General features: G+C 38.9%; 1 protein-coding gene across 2 annotated transcripts in view; it reads left to right on the top strand.

The window, feature by feature from the left end:
• The first annotated feature begins 1,034 nt into the window (after window positions 1-1,034).
• The window catches only part of ABCB11 (ATP binding cassette subfamily B member 11), a 93,270-nt gene continuing 73,259 nt past the window's right edge, over window positions 1,035-21,045 (top strand). For both annotated transcript variants that reach the window (XM_049887382.1, XM_049887381.1), the window contains exons 1-5: window positions 1,035-1,110; window positions 2,652-2,673; window positions 6,211-6,262; window positions 7,437-7,675; window positions 20,189-20,276. In XM_049887382.1, the coding sequence (XP_049743339.1) occupies window positions 1,035-1,110; window positions 2,652-2,673; window positions 6,211-6,262; window positions 7,437-7,675; window positions 20,189-20,276 (477 nt within the window). The remainder of the gene's footprint in view (window positions 1,111-2,651; window positions 2,674-6,210; window positions 6,263-7,436; window positions 7,676-20,188; window positions 20,277-21,045) is intronic.

Here is a 21,045-nt window from a genome sequence, read left to right as displayed (position 1 = left end):
TACTGTACTATACATATATATATTCATTATATACATTCACTTTCTCTGTATTCAGTCTATATAGTCACTCTCTGTATCTCCTCTCTCTCCCTATAACCTCCCAGGGTCTGCCGCTCACCATAAGAAATAATCTCAGACAATAATGAGCATTAGTTTTTTTCAGAGTTCTCTCAGTGCAGGAGGCCCAACTTAGCCCCTGGCTTCAAGCAGAAAGGTGGTCTCTAACCCCCTGTTTCACACAGGGTACTTTTTGTCCTCTCTGAAGCTGGCTCCAGACCCCTGGGTCCAAACACCAGCAGCTTCTGTGCTCTTTTTAACTCAGGGTATTCTTCCATTTCTGTTAATGGAGATGTTTACTTTTATTTATTTGAGCCTGGCTGTATCTTTGTGTTTCTCTTTCCTGCCTCTTTTTTTTTTTTTTTTTTTTTCAGGCATGTTATCTATTGTAGCTGTGTTTGGAGCAGAGGATGTTAATGAAGCATAAAGTCTCCTGGAATTCTAATCTTGCACCCTTTTCAGACTGATTTTTTCCACTGGGAATAAGACTAAACATAACTCTGTGGCAGGCATTTATATTTTATTCAGAAAATGTCTCTCCTTAGCTCCCTTGGTTCCAGCTGGACTCATCATGGGTTTGCATTTATAGTGGAGGACTGTAGGCTGCCCACCAGTGTTTGGGTGTTGTTAGATCCCAATTCTCAGATACACTGACCCAAGAAGGTTACCAGTTGTTATATGTGCTTCTCTTTGTTCAATAAACAAACAAACAAATATTAAAGCACAGATAAGCAGAAAGAAAAAATAAATGAAAAGAAACCATCCATCCAACAACCAGAGAATACTGTTAGGTTCCTTCGTGGACCAATTAACCAATTAAAAATTCACTTTTGTCTGAGCTTGATTAGTGAAGACCATTTCTTGAACCAAATTGTTCTTACATTTTGAGACCTTGATTAAAGAAGAGAAAAGGTTAATAATTGCAGTGATTTTTTAATTTTATCTTTTAGGGTGGTTGGCTATAGAATACAATTACTATGTCTGACTCAGTAATCCTCCACAGTGTGAAGAAATTTGGAGAGGAGAATCATGGTTTTGAGTCAGATGGATCATGTAAGTGGTCTTTTTTCTCCATCTCTCATACAAAGAGAAGTGAGAACAAAAGCAGGATGAGGTAGTAAAGTTTCAAGTAACGATATGTGCGTGATTCTTACACACAACCTGTGTTGCCATCCCTAGAATCCATGTAAAGCAATGCTTGAAAGTACTTGGAAAGAATGTACAAAGGTGGATAAGTGAATACTGAGTTGAGGCCTATGTACATTTCTTTCCTATGTGGAGTAGGGTTGTTCCTGTACAGGCTAGTGGCATTAACTTTAGTCATGTTGCTGTTGTTGTGTGCTATTGAGTCGATTCCAATGGATAACAACCCACAGATTGTGGTTATTGATCACAGTAGTGACAGTGCAATCATTTAGGAGCCATAGCTCCCCTAGAAGAACTGCATCCAGGCTCTGCTGGCTGGAATGAGATAACATGGAAGGGGGCCCATGGCACTAGTACTTCACTTACAGTGAGCACAGATGATTCTAAACCCTTATTATTTTTTAATTCTAAAGATTTTATATTTTACAGATGAAGAAAAAGAAACCAAGACTTAGATTCGTTAAACACCTTGGCCACAGTCATATGACTAATAATGAAGCCATAATTCTAATCCAGTTTGTCTGATTCTCAAGCCCAAGATATTAACCTCTATCTGCACTATAAAAAATCAGCTGTTGTGAGTTGATTCTGACTCCTGGTGACCCCATGTGTATCAGAGTTTACCTGTGCTTCATAGGGTTTTCAATGGCTGATTTTTTGGAAGTAGATCATCAGGCCTTTCTTCCAAGGCACCTCTGGGTGGACTTGAACCCCCCACCCTTCTTTTTAGCAACCAAGTATATAACCCGCACCAACCAGGGACTCCACCTGCACTACAATGCCTCTTTACTCTTATCCCACCTGGTAAATTAAAATGCCAGTGGAACCAGGAAGAATTGACCATGGTGATGGATGATGTAAGCACTGTAGGGGTCTTCTCCCTGTGGCTTCCTTATACCCATGGCCCAGAACCCACACTTCTATCTCCTACCCCTACATCTGCTCTGACCTACACTGGGGATAATAATATGTGGCTGAATTTTATGGCTTCTATTGGTGTGGGAGTGTCAATAAGATCTTTTTGCCTAGTTAATTAATTGTGGTCTATATTATAAGTAGATAACTACTGATGTTTCTGAAGAACAAAACAATAAATATTTGTATTATTTTATGGTTTAAAATATCAAATTTCTTTAGCTAAATTGGGAATATTGGTCTCCGTTTGATATTCAGAAGGTACAAGTATTTCATGTCCTGGGGCAAAGTCCAGAAGTGTAGTTGAGGCAGCAGTCCTGAACCTTAAAGCATACCTTCTTCTATAATATGGAGGGAGAGAGAAAGAGAGAGAGAGAAACACCAAGAGAAGAGAAAAAGCAAATAATCATTTCTCAATGTTCCATGAATAAAAGTATTTTATAGGACCGTTTTTCTAGAGCAATAATATTAATTACTGTGTTGCATTTTGTTATTATTGCTAACTGCCTTATGCCTTGTTTCTATTCTGACAGGTAACAATGATAAGAAATCAAGGTAAGTGATTATTTCAACAATGCAGCATCTTTTCTAGAAATAACTGCATAATATTCTTAGCAAAAGACACAGAGCAACGGCAATATTTTCATGCACATTGCACATCCTATAACAGTAAATAAAAACCCATATAATCCATTCTTTTCCTCTTTAATAAAAGACTACAGTTTGATTTCAAAAGCTTTTGGAATATCCCTTCTGCATTAGCTCCAAATTTCCCCTGGGCATCTAGGAACATGAGGACAGAAGGAGAGTGGACTACAAGCATGATTTCATGGAAACACAGGAGGCCTCAGAACCCCACAGGGAAATAGTAGAAACTTAAAATTCAATTATTAGACATTTCTCTTTTAAGAGTTTAAATTCTGATATAAAACAAACAAATGTCAGTTTATTATACTTTGGCATGAAGGCAGGATTAAATAGGATCTATTTTTTTTTTTAACATAGAAGACAGAAGGGAGGCACTGGGTGAATTCTGGAAATGGAGGTGGTGGAAGGGAGGGGTTGAAAGTAATTTAAGAAATTGTAATAATTCATGAAAGGGGAAGAGGTAGGTGGGGAGAGGTTAGCTTTGGACTAGGCGTGGTAGGGTCAGCCTGGGCCTGGGTGAGTAGATGAAAATGGGTGTGGGTGCAGATGAATGGCAATGAGAGGGTGAGCAGGAAGTTGAGTGAGTCCTGCTGTTTTTAGGGGAGACGAATCTGTTTCCTGGTAGATGCAATAACATAGAATGAGAAGATGGCTCTTCAAGTTTGACAAAGCTGCTGAGGGAGATGGGCGGCGGGGGGATCTGTAGAGTAATGAAGTACCATGTAGAGGGTCGAGCTAAGGCTGGAGACCATACATTCAGACATCCATTCATTCAGTTCATAAATGTTAATTGAGTGCCGACTAGGCGCCAGACACTATTATAGGTGCTGAGGATATAGAACAAAATAGGCAAACATTTTTGCCCTTGAGGAGCTTACATTTTAGTAAGGGAGGCATAATAAGCACCATAAGTGAATAAAATATATACTATGGTAAACCCAGGAGCCCTGGTGGCACAGTAGTTAAGCACTCAGCTGCTTACTGAAAAGTCAATGGTTTGAACCCATCAGCTCCTCTAAGGGAGATAGATGTGGCAATCTAATTCGGTAAAGAGTTACAGCCTTGGAAGTCCTACGGGGCAGTTCTAGTCTGTCCTATAGGATTGCTATGAGTCTGAATTGACTTGATGGCAATGGATTAGGGTAAACCCATTGCTCATTGAGTTGATTACGACTCATGGCGATCCCGCATGTTTCAAAGGAGGACCGCATTCCATAGGGTTTTCAATGACTGTAACCTTACAGAAGAAGATCTCCAGGGGCTTCTTCAAAGAAGAAAATGTAAACATGAAAACAGATATGAAATGGTGGTGGGGGTGTTGAAATTTTAGTCTTTGGCTTTGAAGACTCCATTGAGAAGGTGACTTTTGTGTGAAGATCTAAAGGAAGGGAAGGAGCTGGCCCTTGGGTATCTGAAGACAGATTATTCTGGGAGGAGGGACTAGCAAGTACAAAAACCCTGAGGTGGCAACAAATTTGATCAGCAAAGAGGCCAGGTCAGTGGAATGGTGAGAACAAGGAGAAGAGTAGTTGAGGTTGAGATCAGAGAGCTAACGGGGCCAGACCAATAAGGGCCTGGGTTATTTTAGTAAGGATTCTAGTCCAAGTTCAAATGGGAATTTAGAGCATTGAGTGACAGGGCATGTTGTGGCATCACTTCACATGGTGGTGAGGTTTTCTTTAGCAGGCTCAGCAGCCCAGCTAGAGGGGGAAGCAGTTGGATGGGTGCAGAGATAGGGTTTCCATGGGAAAGGGAAAGGGATTTAGGATAATGGTGAGAATGTAGTCTGAATGCTGGGCAGTGGGACATGGGATGAATGAGGAAGGAAGGGCTCAGGGGGCTGCAGGTCTCAACAGAGGCAGACAAATAGGTGAGGAAGGGGGAAGGAAGTGAGAAAACGAGATGCATGGACAGCCACAGAGTGTCAACTAAGTCTCTGGTGATGGTAGGTCCACAGAGTGGGTGGCTAGGTGAAGTGAGTTCCCTGGAGTTGAGTAGGTTAAACAAAACAAAACAAAACAAAAAAAACAAACCTAACCTGTTTCTGTCAAGTCAATTCCGACTCACAGCCACTTTACAGGACAGAGTAGAACTGCCCCATAGGGTTTCCAAGAGTGGCTGGTGGATTCAAACTGCTGACCTTTTGTTTAGCAGTTGTAGCTCTTAACCACTGCACCACTAGGGCTCTTGAGCAGATCAAGGAAGGGTTAAATAGGACCTTCTGAGAAGTGGAATGAATAAGAAATACTAAAGAAATATGATTTTATGGGAAGTATGGGAGTTTTCTTCAAGTTTTCACCATATCAAGACTATTTAGTGTAGATGTAAAATTTTTAAGAGTTAGAAGGAAGTTTCAAAAAAACCCAAACCACAGAGAACCCCGGAGGGAGCAGGAGATCAGTGGGATGCAGACCCCAAATTCTCATAAAAAGACCATACTTAATGGTCTGACTGAGACTAGAGGAATCCCGGCGGTCATGGTCCCCAAACCTTCTGTTGGCCCAGGACAGGAACCATTCCCGAAGACTACTCATCAGACGTGGAAGGGACTGGACAATGGGTTGCAGAGAGATGGTGATGAAGAGTGAGCTACTTGTATCAGGTGGACACTTGAGACTGTGTTGGCATCCCCTGTCTGGAGGGGAGATGGGAGGGTAGAGAGGGTTAGAAACTGGCAAAATTGTCACTAAAGGAGAGACTGGAAGGGCTGACTCATTAGAGGGAGAGTAAGTGAGAGTATGGAGTAAGGTGTATATAAGCTTGTATGTGACTGACTTGATTTGTAAATATTCACTTAAAGCTCAATAAAAATTATAAAAAAAAAACCCAACCAGATGCCGTCGAGTTGATTCCGACTCATAGCGGCCCTATAGGACAGAATAAAACTGGCCCCATAGGGTTTCCAAGGAGTGATGGTGGATCTGAACTGCCAACCTTTTGGTTAGCAGTCTGAGCTCTTAACCACTGAGCTACTGTAATCTCTAGAAGAGGTTATTCTAGAAGAGCAAAAGCTTGTTTTTAAAATACCTGGCTATAGGTTCGCTATGAGTTGGAATTGACTCAACGGCAATGGGTTTGTTTTTTGTTTTTTTTTTTGGCTTGGCAAGAGAAGCCCTGGTAATGCAGTGGCTAAAGAGTTCAGCTGCTAACCAAAAGGTCATTCGTTGGAACCAACCAGCTTCTCTGTGAGAGAAAGGTGTGGCAGTCTGCTTCTGTAAAGATTATAGCCTTGGAAATCCTATGGGGCAGTTCTACCCTGTCCTATAGGGTCACTATGAGTCGGAACGGACTCCATGGCATTGAGTTTGGTTTGTTTTGGCTTGGCAAGAATTTTTCAACCAGTGAGAGCTTTCTTCCTTACTAAAGATTGACTCATATAATCATCACCTAGAAAGAACTCACTGTTTTGGAAAGGACTGTTCTTATACCCATTTTTCTCCTCAGGTTACAAGATGAGAAGAAGAGTGGCAACGTTCGAGTTGGCTTCTTTCAATTGGTAATAAAACTGCCCTGGGCATGCTGCACTGTAGGCCACGAAGGTGTTGATTTATGACATGGATTTTGCAGCTGTGACTTGTTCAGATCGGGAAGGAAGTATTAATCTTTAGTCATATTGGCCTGTGTGATTACTTTTTTTCAGTCATAATCTTTGCCTATGTGATAACATGCTGCATAATGATAGAACTATGTTGCTGATTAATCACACAAATCCTACATGGTAGATTCAGAAACGAGTCCTGGAAAACAATCACTAAGCCCAAATTATCATTTCAACGAGAAAAATCATAACAGTAATCATGTCATGTATATTTATTCTTATGACAAGCTTTTAGAAATTCCATAGTATAGGTATTTCCCCCAAGTTTGCAGAGGGTGGAGGCATTTAGGCACAAATAGGCATTCTTCATGGCCAGTATCAGTTCCATGAGCCCGATATATGCTATTGTTGAATTCCCTGCAGAGCATATCCACTTGGCAGGAGTGTTGTGACAGGAATTATTTCCCCCTTAAATTGTGAAAGAATAGCTAAGAACTAAATTTAGCTCATGAAGGAAAGAGAATAAATTCAGGGACTAGAAACGAAATAGCATAAAATAATAATGTAAGGGAGTCCCTGGGTGGTGCAAATGGCTAATGTGCTTGGGTGCTAACTGAAAGGCTGGAGGTTCAAGTCAACTAATAGGGACCTCAGAAGAAAGGCCTGGCAATCCTACTTCCAAAAACTCAACCACTGAAAAGCATATGGAACACAGTTCTACACTGATACACACGGGGTCACCATGATTTTAATAATGTAGGAACCTAATGTTTTAGATTGGAAACCCTGGTGGCGTAGTGGTTAAGTGCTATAGCTGCTAATCAAGAGGTCGGCAGTTCAAATCCACCAGCAGCTCCTTGGAAGCCCAATGGGGCAGTTTTACTCTGTCCTATAGAGTCGCTATGAGTCCGAATCGACTCGACGGCAACAGGTTTTTTTTTTTTTTTTTTAATGTTTTAGATAATTGGCGTACAGTTAATTTTCATCTAGTTAGTGTGAACACTACTGTTCAATCAAGATGATTCTCATAAAATTTGATGTTACATACTATTTATCGGATTCTAGTAACTAAAGAGTCCTATGTCTTCAGCTTTTCACCTATAGATGATCTTTGAACCCTTTGTTTTTCAAGTTTCGGTTTTCTTCATCGACTGACATTTGGCTGATGTTTGTGGGAAGTTTATGTGCATTACTCCATGGAGTGGCCCAGCCAGTCCTGCTAGTCGTTTTTGGCACAATGACAGATGTTTTTATTGACTATGACACTGAAATACAAGAACTCCAGACCCCTGGGAAAGAATGTGTAAATAACACCATAGTATGGATCAACAGCTCCCTGAACCAGAATGTGACAAATGGAACAAGTTGTGGGTAGGCTGCTATTTTTTGTTTTGTACTTTTTGCACATATCTTAAAATGTTTTTGAAAATGTGTAAAGGGGAATTTATTGGTTAAGCTGGAGTGGTATTTAACACAGAACAAACAGAAATTTAAATTTACCTATATTTCTACAAATTACTCTTCCCTGAGGTTCTTTCCCTCCTACTGAGTTTTCCAGTCTTAACAACACGATCGCAAATTACCCATTAAATACATCATTTGAATTAAATCACTTCGTTGAATAGAGACTTACGCTTGACCCAGTGATTTACCCCACTAGGGAAGAGGCCCATGAATTTTACTTTAGTCCTTGCCATGTCTCATGATACCCATGAATTTCTTTCTTCTTCTTTTCCTTTTTTGCTAACTTCTTTTGCCCTTTAGCTTCTGTGGCTGTGGCTGATGACCCACTTGATTCAGAGCCTTCTCTCTATGATGGGAATTTCATAAGCATGCCACACGACTTGGGAAGGAGCCCTAGTGGTGCAGTGGTTAAATGCTCAGCTAGTAAAAGGAAGGTCAGCTCTGGGAACCCACCAGCTGCTCAGTGGGAGGAAGGGCCTAGAAATCTGCTTCTGTAAAGATTATAGCCTAGGAAACCCTTTGGGGCAGTTCTGTTCTGTCCTATAGGGTTCCTATGAGTCAGAATCAACTCAATGATGCACAACAACAGCATGACTTGGAGTAGTCTCAGTCAGTAGTTGAGTTCCCATGGAAGAGTAGCGCAGCCATGCAGAAATAGTCAGACTCGGACACACTCTCTGTGCTACTGTTCTCTTTGGGATAAGTCTGACAGGCCGTCTTGTAATCAGTGAGTCGTTAGTGTACAAAGGGCTGACTCGCTATCATAACATGGGTTTTGTAACCTGCCTTAAGGGCAGAACAGGCTCATTTGCACGTATTAACTCACTTACTCAGGCTAAAAAACCGAGGGCACATCTTGACTAGGAAGACACTTGGAATGGCTCTCCCAAATGAATTCATATTTCTACCTTCATTTTTGAAATTTACTAGAGGCTTGATTCCAGACCATGAATAAGTCTTTCCAAATCACTGACACTCTTCCATAATATCTACTCTTAGGGTCATTCACTCACTCAACTAAAATCTTTTGAAGGCCAACTATGTACCAGGAACTTGTGTAAGCATCAAGGATCCAGTGGTCCTTATCCTTGAGGAGCTTAAATCTAGTTGGTGAGATCATCAATAAATCAATGATCATTCAAATAAATATGTAGTTACAAACTGGTAAATGCTTGAAGGAAAAGTGCAGGATAACATACAAAGTACAGAGGTATCTTTTAGAAATTAACAACACTACTTATTAGAAATAAATTTCCTAATGTCTAAATACATCTGTTTCTTTTCTAAATTTGGAGGTATCTTTTCATTTGAAAGAATCATAGAACAGTCCTTAAATCCCTTATTTATGTTGGACAACAGAAATGAACTGCTTTTTACAGGCCGGTATGACCTAAAATATAAAGAAAATCACTCCCTACGTTGGGAAAAATGCAATCAGGCTTTCGTATAATGTAATTTGACCCAAGCCATTAACAGTCATGGTGATAAATTTTTCAAGGGAGGAATCCTGTAAGTATATGTTGTTATGCCTAAAAATTTGGAAATAAATGTTAAAAAAAAAAGTTAGAGGGGCCAAAATTCATGGTCTATACACCCATGATACCTGTAAAAACCCCATTGCCATCGACTCAATTCCGACTCATAGCAACCGTATAGGACAAAGTGGAACAAACCCATAGGATTTCCAAGGAGTGGCTGGTGGATTCAAACTGCCAACATTTTGGTTAACAGCCTGAGCCCTTAACCATCATGTGACCAGAGCTTCCAGGTACTCTTAAATATTTTTTAGATGAGTTAAAGAATGAATCTACTTTTAATGCGTGAGTCACACCATCCAAAAAGAAGGAAATTCGCTGTGGTTACTCATTGCTCGCGGGCAGTGGTGGTTCAGTGGTAGAATTCTCACCTTCCGTGTGGGAGACCCAGGTATGAGTCTTGCCAATGCACCTCGTGGGCAGCCACCACCTGTCTGTCAGTGGAGGCTTGTGTGTTCTATGACGCTGAACAAGTTTAAGCGGAGCTTCCAGGCTAAGGTGAGACAATCCCATTGTGCATAGGGTCACCATGAGTCGGGACTGACTCTAAGGCAGCCAACAACAACAACGTACACTCTATTCATTCTTCCTGGGTCATTTACCTGAAGGTGAGCAAACTGTGCAAACTAGGGGCTTCTAAGAGTCCATGGACTTTGGCTAAATTCAGATAATACCGAACATGTAGCATGGGAATTTGTCCATATTTTTCTGATTTTAAATAGATATCTGAAATTGTGCAAACTCTACCTTTTTTATGCCATTCCTTTACCAGGAATTCCTTTGACAAGTTAAATACTTCAGTTTTGAGTTATTATGGTCACTCACATGAATACTATTTGTTATATTTCTGAAAAATATATTAGTAAGATTGCTGTGAAAGTAGACTTGGGTGGGACAGAGGAGAAGGGAGAGGACATGTAAGTAGTTAATATACCTTCAAAGTTACCCAGCTCTTTCACAAATTTCTTCCTTGGGAAAAGTATGTCATGAAAGATACAGTATTGCTATTATAATAGGTGTATTAGTCTTGGAATACACAGGGTAACCCAATAATTTTAGCAGCTTAAGCATGCATGGTAATGATAGAAGCTGGTTTTACTGTTTTTTTTTTTTTTTTTTTTTTTGGTATTATCTCCCATGTATCAATTATAATCCACTGAATGGAATTTCTAGGCATAGCTTTCCAAATGGCTATCAGTACATAACACTGATAGGCATTACATAACACCAGGCCACCTGATTACTTTATCGGAATTTCTGCTCAAACAAACAATAAGGTAAAAGAATGGGAAGTCCAAAATTACAGTGCAATTTACTTTTTTAAAGTTTTCTTTTATCCATTGAAAGTAAAAAACTCAAACGGGAGCCACAAAATCTTTTACAACTTAATTGTGGCAGTGACATACTATAATTTCTGTCATATTCTGTTGGGCACACAGACCAATCCTGGCACAATTTGGGAAAGGCTACACAAGAATATGAGTGGCAGGAGACAAGGATCATTGGGGGCCATCTTGGAGAGTAGCTATCACAGCCATTTGGAAGCTTGTGTCCTTACTTGGCCCACATACGGATGCATCAGTGTGAAAATCTGAGCCTATACTTTCTCTTGGATCTAGTCCATTTTCTTAACAACGTATGTTTAGTTTATGCATTCATCTATTCAGACAATATTTTGAAGTTAGAGTTTTTAAACCTGTGTTGTTGTTGTTTGCTGCCTTTGAATCAATTTTTGACACATAACCACGCAATGTGACAGAGTAGAACTACCCTACAGGGTTTCCTAGGCTGTTTTTTTAATCTTTACAGGAGTAGACTGCCAGGTCTTTTCTCCCACACAGTCACTGGGTGAGTTCTAACTGCAAACTTTTCAGTTAGCAGCTGAGCACCTAACCATTGCATCACCCAGGCTCCTTTCAACCCATACACTTTTTTAAACAACTTTTTTTTTGAAATACAAGTCACATAGCATACAATTCACCCATTTAAAGTATATGATTCAATGGATCTTAGTATATTCAGAGTTGTATATCCCTCACCACAATTAATTTTACAGTATTTTCATTACCACAAAAACAAACTTCAAGAACCCCTGAAATGATTACCTTGAGATAATCTTTAAACTTAAACCAATAATATCTTCTGAAGTCTTCTTAAAACCAAACAACAGTTTAGCTTAACTATTAAAAAATGTCTGCTTTTAGCACTGTGCTCTTTCAAGACCTATCAATATAGAATCAAATTGATAACAGCAACTTGAAGGATTAGATAGCAAACTTAGGGGGAAGTGAGTTTATGTTAATGGAGAACTACTCAGATAAGGAGGGTGAGAATGGTTGTACAACTTGAAGAATGTAATCAATGTCACTGAATTTTACATGTAGAAACTGTTGAATTGGTGTATGTTTTGCAGTGTATATCAATAACAACAATAAAAAAGAAACCCCATACTCCTTAGCCATCATGACCTAGTTTTCCATCCTACCCACATCCCCCAAAGTCTAGGCAATAATAAATCTAAATTCTGGCCATATAGATTTGCCTATTCTGAAAATTTCATATAAATGGAATCACAATATATGGTCCTTGGTGACCAGCTTCTTTCACTTAGCTTGTTTTCAAGGTTCATCCATGTTGTGTCAGGAATCAGTACTTCATTTCTTTTTATAGAACAATAGTATTACATTGTATGGATAAGCCACATCTTAGTTTATCCATTCGTCGGTTGATGGACATCTGGATTGTTTTCACCTTTTGGCTATTATAAATAATGCTGCTATCAACATTCTTGTACAAGTTTTTGGGCGTACATATATTTTCCCTTTTCTTGGGTATATATATATAGAAATAGAATTGCTAGATCTTATAGTAACTCTATGTTTAACCATTTGAGAAACTACCAGACTGTTTTCCAAAATGGCTGCACTATAATACATTCCCACCAGCAGTATATGAAGGTTCCAATTTTTCCACATCCTTTCCAATGCTTATTTTTGTCTGTCTTTTTTGATTATAGGTTTGGTAGGCTAAATAATGCCCTCCCCCCAAAAAAGAATATGCAGGTCCTAGTCCCTGTAATCTGTCAGTGTTACCTTATACGGAAAAAGAGTTTTTGCGGATGTGATTACGATAAGAATCTTCAAATGAGGAAGGTTATTCTGGATTTTCCTGGTGGACCCTAAATGCAATCACAAGTTTTCTTAAGAGGGACAGTTAATAAGAGAGATGTAGAGAGAGAATATTGAATATATCATGGATTTTCAGAAGAATGAATAAGTCTGTGTTAAGAAAAATTAAACAGAATGCTTGTTAGAAGCAAGGATGGAGAAACTTAGGTTCACTTACTTTGGACACAACAACAGGAAAGACCAATACCTAGCAAATGACATTATGTTTGTTAAAGTAGAGGGTCATGGAAAATGAGGAAAAACCTCAGTTAGATGGATTGACACTATAACCACAACCACGGACTCAAACATGCTGACAATCATGAAGATAGCACAAGACCATGCAACGTTTCTTTCTATTGTCGTACAAAAGGTTACCATGAGTTCAAAAAACAATCAAGAAATTCATCCTCTCAGTGGGATCTGCAGTAGTTTAATCAATGTCTCCTAATCAATGCAGCTTGGAGCTTTGAGGCACAAAGCACCTACATCAACTCGGAACAGCTGCGGTTCTGCCCTACCGTAGACCACACATATCTAGATCTTGTGCAAAACCACAGCAAAGGACAGTTTCAATTTCATTGTTCCCAGGAATAAAATTACCTGGTTCCACCCAGGGAATACATCAATGTAACAAGTAATTTCGATTGTGGGCAAAACCCCATGCTATGCATTTTCCAAGCCACTCATTGTATTCAATGAGAGTGGTAACAATTGTGTTTGGAAGTTTTCAGGTAGACTAACAATTTTGCTATAAGAAAAAGGAAGCATGAACTAATGGTAGACCTGAAGTCACAATTAAATAAACTATAGATTACCCCAGTAAATTTAGTAAATGTAAAAAAAAAAAAAATTAATTGAAATGACCTATGGAAGTAGTCTTGAAAAATTACATTCTTCATGATTCCATTTACATGATGTTGTCAAAAGGAGGAAACTATAGTGATGAAGAACAGACTAGTGGTTGCCAGGGGTTATGCATATGTTAAATTTGTAACTGTAGACCAAAAGAAAAATAAGTTAATTTTATTGTATGATAATTAAAAAAAAATTAAAACAGAGACGTCCACCTCTGGGAAGATGTAGTAGACATATTTTTTCCCTATTCCTTCCACTAAGTACAACTAAAACTTCTGGAAACTATATATAAAACAAACATAGCCTCTAAAAAGTAGAGAAAAGAAGACAGACTGGTTAGGGATCTCAAGATGCAAGAAATGACATGTTTGAGTTCTCTGGGTTTTCTTTATGACCTGTATATCCTGGACTGGATGCTGGAAAATCTGGCAACCCAGAAATACCAATAGGTGCAGACCAAAAAAGTCCCAACAAAATTTTGTTCTGTCTAAATAAAAGATCAGGAAAGGGACAGCCTAGCAAGAAAGAAAACTCTTAGATAATAATTGTTCTACTTCAGCTAAACATCACGGAAAAAATTGTGAACCCACTCTCACCCATGCCAGCAAAGGTTGGGTAAGGTTGAGTAATGAATCCTCCCTCCCTCTTCACTCACCGGGTGATGTCACTGGAGAACATGTGTGGGGCCTGAATTTCTACCCCCTTATGTTGTAAATTGTCCCTCGCCCTCACTGCTGGGATGGGATCACAAGAGATTTCCTGGAGAGTCAGGACATTCACCATTGCCCTCATGGAAGGGGAAATCAAGATATTCCTAGGTGAAGGAAATAAAGACAATTTGCCATCAGCTGACTTGCCATTAAAGAATGGCTAAAGGGAGATCTATAAACAGAAAGGAAAGAATAAAAGAAGGAATCTTGGAGCATCAGGAAGGAAGAACATGGCAAGCACATATATGGGCAAATACAATAGACCTTCCTTCTCCCCTTGAGTTTTCTAAATTATGTTTGGTGATGGAAGCAAAAATTATTGCAGTGGCATAGTTCTATTATAAAACACTGTCTGATGTGAAAATATTTAAGACAATTATATTGTCAATGGGAAAGAAAAAAAGAATGTAAAGGGAGATAACATTCTATAATTTGCTAAAGCTGGTAAAATGGCAATACCAGTATACTGTGATAAGTGATGTATATATCATGAAATTCCTAGAGCAGCCACAAAAAAACTATACAAAGAGATACACTCAAAATCACTATAGATAAATCAAAATTAAATTCTGCAAATGCTCAAGTAGCCTGTAAGAAATCAGGAGAAAGAAAACAGAGAAATGAAAAACAGAGAGAACAAACAAAACAAAAAATAAAGTTACATTCTTCAGCCCTAACATATTAATAATTACATTAAATGTAAATGGTCTAAATACATCAAATAAAAGATAAAGATTGGCAGAATGAATTAAAAAACATAACTATATACTGTCTGCAAGAAACTTGAAATAACAGAGCTTAAAAATATGTACAGCAAAAACTGATAGAACTAAAAGGAGAAAGACAAATTCACAATTATAGTGAAAGACTTCAATACCTAACTCTCAACATTTGATAGAAAACTAGACAGAGAATCAGCAAAGACATAGAATAACTCAACAACACCATCAACTGACAGGATTTAATCAAGATTTATTGAATACTCCACCCAAAACTACAGAATACATATTTTTTCAGTGCCTATGGAGAGTATACCAAGATTGAACATATCCTGGGCCATAAAACAAACCTCAACAACTTTAAAAACATTGAAACCATGCAGAGAATGTTTTTCAACCACAATGGAATCAAACTAGAAATCAATAACAGAAGGATAACAAGAAAAACCCAAACATTTGGAAACAAGGCAAGAATGTTCACTCTCTCTACTCTTATTCAACATAATACTGGAAGTTCTATCCTTGACAATAAGTTAAAGAAAGGTAATAAAAGACATACACAAAAATCCATACACAAATAGCAGCTGTATTTGTAATACACAAAAACTGGAAACAAACCAGATGTCCTTCATTGAGTGAGATTTATATCCATACCATGGAATACTACTCAGCAATGAAAAATGAACAAATTATTGACAAATTTCAAGAGAATTCTGTTGAGTGCAAAAAGCCAATCACAAAAGGTGGCATATTTTATGATTTCATTTTTAAAATATTCTTAAAATAACAAAATCATAGAAATTGAGAACAGAGTAGTGGTATCTGGGAGTTAAGGAGGGGGTGGGAACAGGATGGAACTGGTGTGGGTATAAAAGGGCAACATGCGGGATCATGTGGTGATGAAAATGTTTTGTATCTTGACCAAATCACTATCAATAACCTCGTAGAGATATTGTCCTATAGTTTCGCAAGATGTTACCACTGGGGGAAACTGGATAAAGGGTATACATGATCTCTCTGTATTATTTCTTACAACTGCTCATGAATGTACAATTATCTTAAAATAAAAAATTTAATTATGAACAAACAAAAACAGCTTCTTCAGAGGAAGAAAAATTGTGGATTCTCTGAAATGAAAAATGAATCAATCTTACAGTATGCTGCCATACTGTGTAGATGTTCTATAAAGCAACTGTACCCATAATCAGTCATTTGTCCATAGGTAAATGTCCTGTGCATTAAGGAATACGGAGCCTCCAATGTTCTGAAACTATGACATGGATATGTGACACTCAGTGTAGAGCTGACACTGATGTTCACTACCATCTATCAGTGTTACAGGGTCTACAATTCATAACAACTGTTGAAAGAAAAACTTCTTGTTAAGCAATGCATCTTGTCATAAAGACCTCCAAGGTATTTTTAATTAAATACTTTTGGCTTTAGTAAAAGATGACGATGGATGTCAGAAGAGACTCTGAAACTTGCTCTCGAACATCAAGCAGCTAAAGTAAAAGGAAGAATTGATGAAGTAAAAGAACTGAACAGAAGATTTCAAAGCGTGGCTCTAGACAACAAAGTAAAGTATTATAACGACATGTGCAAAGAGCTGGAGATGGAAAACCAAAAGGGAAGAACACGCTCGGCGTTTCTCAAGCTGAAAGAACTGAAGAAAAAAATTCAAGCCTCAAGTTGCAATAGTGAAGGATTCTATGGGGGAAAATATTAAATGATGCAGGAAGCATCAAAAGAAGATGGAAGGAATACACTGAGTCATTATACCAAAAAGAATTAGTCAATGTTCAACCATTTCAAGAGGTGGCATATGATCAGGAACTGATGGTACTGAAGGAAGAAGTCCAAGCTGCTCTGAAGGCACTGGTGAAAAACAAGGCTCCAGGAATTGACGGAATATCAATTGAGATGTTTCAACAAACAGATGAAGTGCTGGAGGTGCTCACTTGTCTATGCCAAGAAATATGGAAGACAGCTTCCTGGCCAACTGACTGGAAGAGATCCATATTTATGCCTATTCTCAAGAAAGGTGATCCAACCAAATGTGGAAATTATAGAACAATATCATTAATATCACACGCAAGCAAAATTTTGCTGAAGATCATACAAAAACGGCTGCAGCAGTATATCGACAGGGAACTGCCAGAAATTCAGGCTGTTTTCAGAAGAGCATATAAAACCAGGGATATCATTGCTGATGTCAGATGGATCCTGGCTGAAAGCAGAGAATACCAGAAGGATGTTTACCTGTGTTTCATTGACAATGCAAAAACATTTGACTGTGTGGATCATAACAAATTATGGATAACGTTGCAAAGAATGGGAATTCCAGAACATTTAATTGTGCTCATGAGGAATCTTTACATAGATCAAGAGGCAGTTGTTCAGACAGAACAAGGGGATACTGATTGGTTTAAGTCAGGAAATGTGTACTCTTTCACCATACCTATTCAATCTGTATGCTGAGCAAATAATCCGAGAAGCTGGACTATATGAAGAAGAACGGGGCATCAGGATTGGAGGGAGACTCATTAACAACCTGCATTATGCAGATGACACAACCTTGCTTGCTGAAAGTGAAGAGGACCTGAAGCACTTGTTAATGAAGATCAAAGACCACAGCCTTCAGTACAGATTGCACCTCAACATAAAGAAAACAAAAATCCTCACAACTGGACCAATGAGCAACATCATGATAAACGGAGAAAAGATTGAAGTTGTCAAGGATTTCACTTTACTTGGATCCACAATCAACAGCCGTGGAAGCAGCAGTCAAGAAATCAAAAGATGCATTGCATTGGGCAAATCTGCTGCAAAGGACCTCTTCAAAGTGTTGAAGAGCAAAGATGTCACCCTGGAGACTAAGGTGCGCCTGACCCAAGCCATGGTATTGTCAATTGCATCATATGCATGTGAAAGCTGGAAAATGAATAAGGAAGACCAAAGAAGTGTTGACACCTTTGAATTGTGGTGTTGGTGAAGAATATTGAATATACCATGGACTGCCAAAAGAATGAACAAATCTGTCTTGGAGGAAGTACAACTAGAATGTTCCTTAGAAGCAAGGATGGCGAGACTGCATCTTACATACTTTGGACATGTTGTCAGGAGGGATGAGTCCCTGGAAAAGGACATCATGCTTGGCAGAGTACTGGGTCAGTGGAAAAGAGGAAGACCCTCAGTGAGGTGGATTGATACAGTGGCTGCAACAATGAGCTCAAGCTTAACGATTGTGAGGATGGCTCAGGACCAGGCAGTGTTTTGTTCTGTTGTGCATAGGGTCTCTGTGAGTCGGAACTGACTCGACGGCACCTAACAACAACAACAACAACAACAAATAGGAAAACCTTGATGTGTAAGTTGAGTGATAGAATTTTATGATGCTTTTGTTTTCATAAAAAGCAAAGTAAGAATCCTGATATCTTTGTAAAATGTCTCTTACCTATTCTCTCTAATTATTATCTCTCTCCCCTCTTCTCTGTTCAACAAGTCAGGAAAATCTTAATTTATTCCAGTAGATATATGTAGATTTTGTTGTTCAGAAAAAAAGGTGTCAGTTCTGTGGCCCAAATAACCTTCACACTTTATAGAATTCTTTCCTGGGTTTTATAATCACAAAAGGTGCAGATGATGGAGCGTTTGATACTCAAGGGAACCAAGCCAGGTCTGCTGTTTTCCCTTCCGTTTGTTTTCTCTTAGTTTTTTCCTGGTGCTCAGACACAGAAATATTCTCAAGTAGCCTCAAAAACCCTAATGACTTCTTCCCAGAATGAGTTAACCACTTGTCTGACGGTAACTTCAGGAGTGAAAAGAATCATAAACCATGCACGTCCTCTGTGTAACATTCTGCAGCCATATAACTACCCTGAACTTTGCTCTAGTAAATCCGTGAGCTGGATTGGTGCCCAGCACTATTAAGCCACGTATGTTTGTTCATAACTGGAAACTGCATTATTCGTGATGAAGGCACTTCCTCCTGTCTGCTTAGAGTGTCTCTAGAATGTATGCACCACAGTAAATCTAAGTAAAATGTTGTGATAAATGTTGGTTCTTTTTTGTTTTTGATCACCTGCATTTCACTTCACAAATAGAAAACCAAGAACATTGCCTCTTTTATACACTAGAAAGTTACACTTATAAACGACATTATTTGTATTATACAGAGACAGGGTTTTCTAACAGCCTCTGATTGTGGATACATGTAAGTTTACAATTTTTTAGGTCTTATTTATTCTCTGGCTTCCTCTAGATCATCATGAGAGACAGGGAAGGTACTGAACACTAGACATTTTATCTGGTTTAGATATTGTCAGAGGAATTAAGCAAGGCAGCCATTTCTCTTCCTAATTAGTAGTTTGAAAGTCAAAGCAAAATCAAGAAACATTTACTGAGTGCCGACTATGTGTAAGGTATTGCGCCAGGCGTCAGGCTTTGTGGCCAAGCAGCTTAAGCACAGCCCTTGCCCTAGAGTAGCTTGCAAGGTAGTTGGCAAGACAACACATAGATATACTGTATATAAATATATTCAATGATGAACAGAAATGATATAAAATGAAAACATCTATGCTAAAGATGCTGACTTCTGATTTTTAAAAGAAATAGACTCTATGTCATTTCATCATGTCCCCGAAGGTCAGAATTGTTATCCATCCAGTATGTTGATTTTTCTAATTGTAAAATTCCTTATTTCATAGAAGCAATTTGAGAATATTGTATTCCTCCTCTCCCTGCCCCTGCCAAGCCTCATCCCTGCCCTGCAGCATAGCAGTCATGCTGGGAAAATGCTGAAGAGTTTTCTTCATATTGGCTTCAATCTTAGAAATAGTCCTGGAGCGTGAAACTTCATGGACTGTAGCAAGCAGAAAGACAGGGCTAAAAAAGTACTTTTTTCTCCCCTACGGGATGGTGATACCCACATTTTTCACAGTGTCACTCGGAGATGGAGGAGTTCAAAAGCTGGCTTAGAATCCTGGAGGAGGTGACAGTAAACCTCCTGATTCACAGCACACATCTTACGACCCATGTCTTTTCAAGCTCATCAGGTTCATTAAAACCTTTCTCTGTCACAATGTATTGAGCCCGAGTGGAAGGGGTCAAAGTGGAGAGAGAACTTGGCTGCCATCTAGGGTCCCCTGGCTCCCAAAGATTGCTGATTCGTTATTTCACAGACCTATATAGCATTTCTGCATGTTAAAAAAAAAAAGGGAGGGAGTGACCATTTTTGCTGTGATTGATACTATGAAGCTTATTTAGGAATTTCATTGGAGTCATTATAATTCTGGATAGATAAAATGCCTTACACATATTTAATAGATATTTTACATTTTAAATTTTTAAACCATTCTGTACCCACAAATGTTGTCCTTGCTGGCTTGACCCTACTTGTGAGCCTTAACCTTTTTTCCCTCTTTTGAAGGTTGCTGGACATTGAAAGTGAGATGACCACATTTGCCATTTACTATGCTGGAATTGGTATTGCAGCATTCGTCGCAGGATATATTCAAGTTAGTATCTTCTCCACTTTATTTGCAGATCGATGTCCGTGCTCAAAAACATTACAATGAAATCAAGCTTCTGAGAAGTCCTAAGAACTATAGTTCTATTTCAGGGGCACAAAAGGTTAACGTGGTTTTGGTTGCTAACCAAAAGGCTGGCAGTTTGAGTCCACTCAGAGGTGCCTCAGAAGAAAGGCCTGACAATCTACTTCCAAAACATCAGCAACTGAAAACCCTACGGAGCATAGTTTTACTCTGACGCACATGCAGTCACCATGAATCAGAATCGACTCAATAGCAACCGTTTTTTGGGGTTGGTGGGGGGGACAGTGGATTTGATTGAATGAATAGAATTCTTCCTCTTCAGGCAGGAACGAGGATACAAGCAGTTGTCCAGTGAAATCGAAAACAGACTTTTAGTTTTAATTTTGTGTCCTCCCTTGTCCTTCCCTGCTCCATCCTCCCTTCTAACCTCAGTAATGGACAGTTGAGGTGTGAGTGTGCAAGGAAGCTGAGTAGTCTAGAGCAAGGTGGGGCTGGTGAGGTAGAGGAAAGCAAAATATACTTTCTTTTTCTCTTTCATTGTTGAATGTCTCACCAACCAGCATTCCAACCTAAGTTCTGTAAATCTGAACCTAGAGCATATTCTAGATTTATGCCATGGAAGTGTCTGGGAATCACTTAACCCTTTTTAAAGGGAGAAAAATATTTCATCTTTTGCCTTCTTCTGTAGAAAAAAAAAAAATAATGAATTCTGTCCCATTCATTCAAGAATTCC

The sequence above is a fragment of the Elephas maximus genome, chromosome 6 (genome assembly GCF_024166365.1).
Source record: "Elephas maximus indicus isolate mEleMax1 chromosome 6, mEleMax1 primary haplotype, whole genome shotgun sequence".
Taxonomy (NCBI): domain Eukaryota; kingdom Metazoa; phylum Chordata; class Mammalia; order Proboscidea; family Elephantidae; genus Elephas; species Elephas maximus.
Note: the sequence above shows the minus strand (reverse complement) of the source record. Positions and strands in the feature narration are given on the sequence as shown.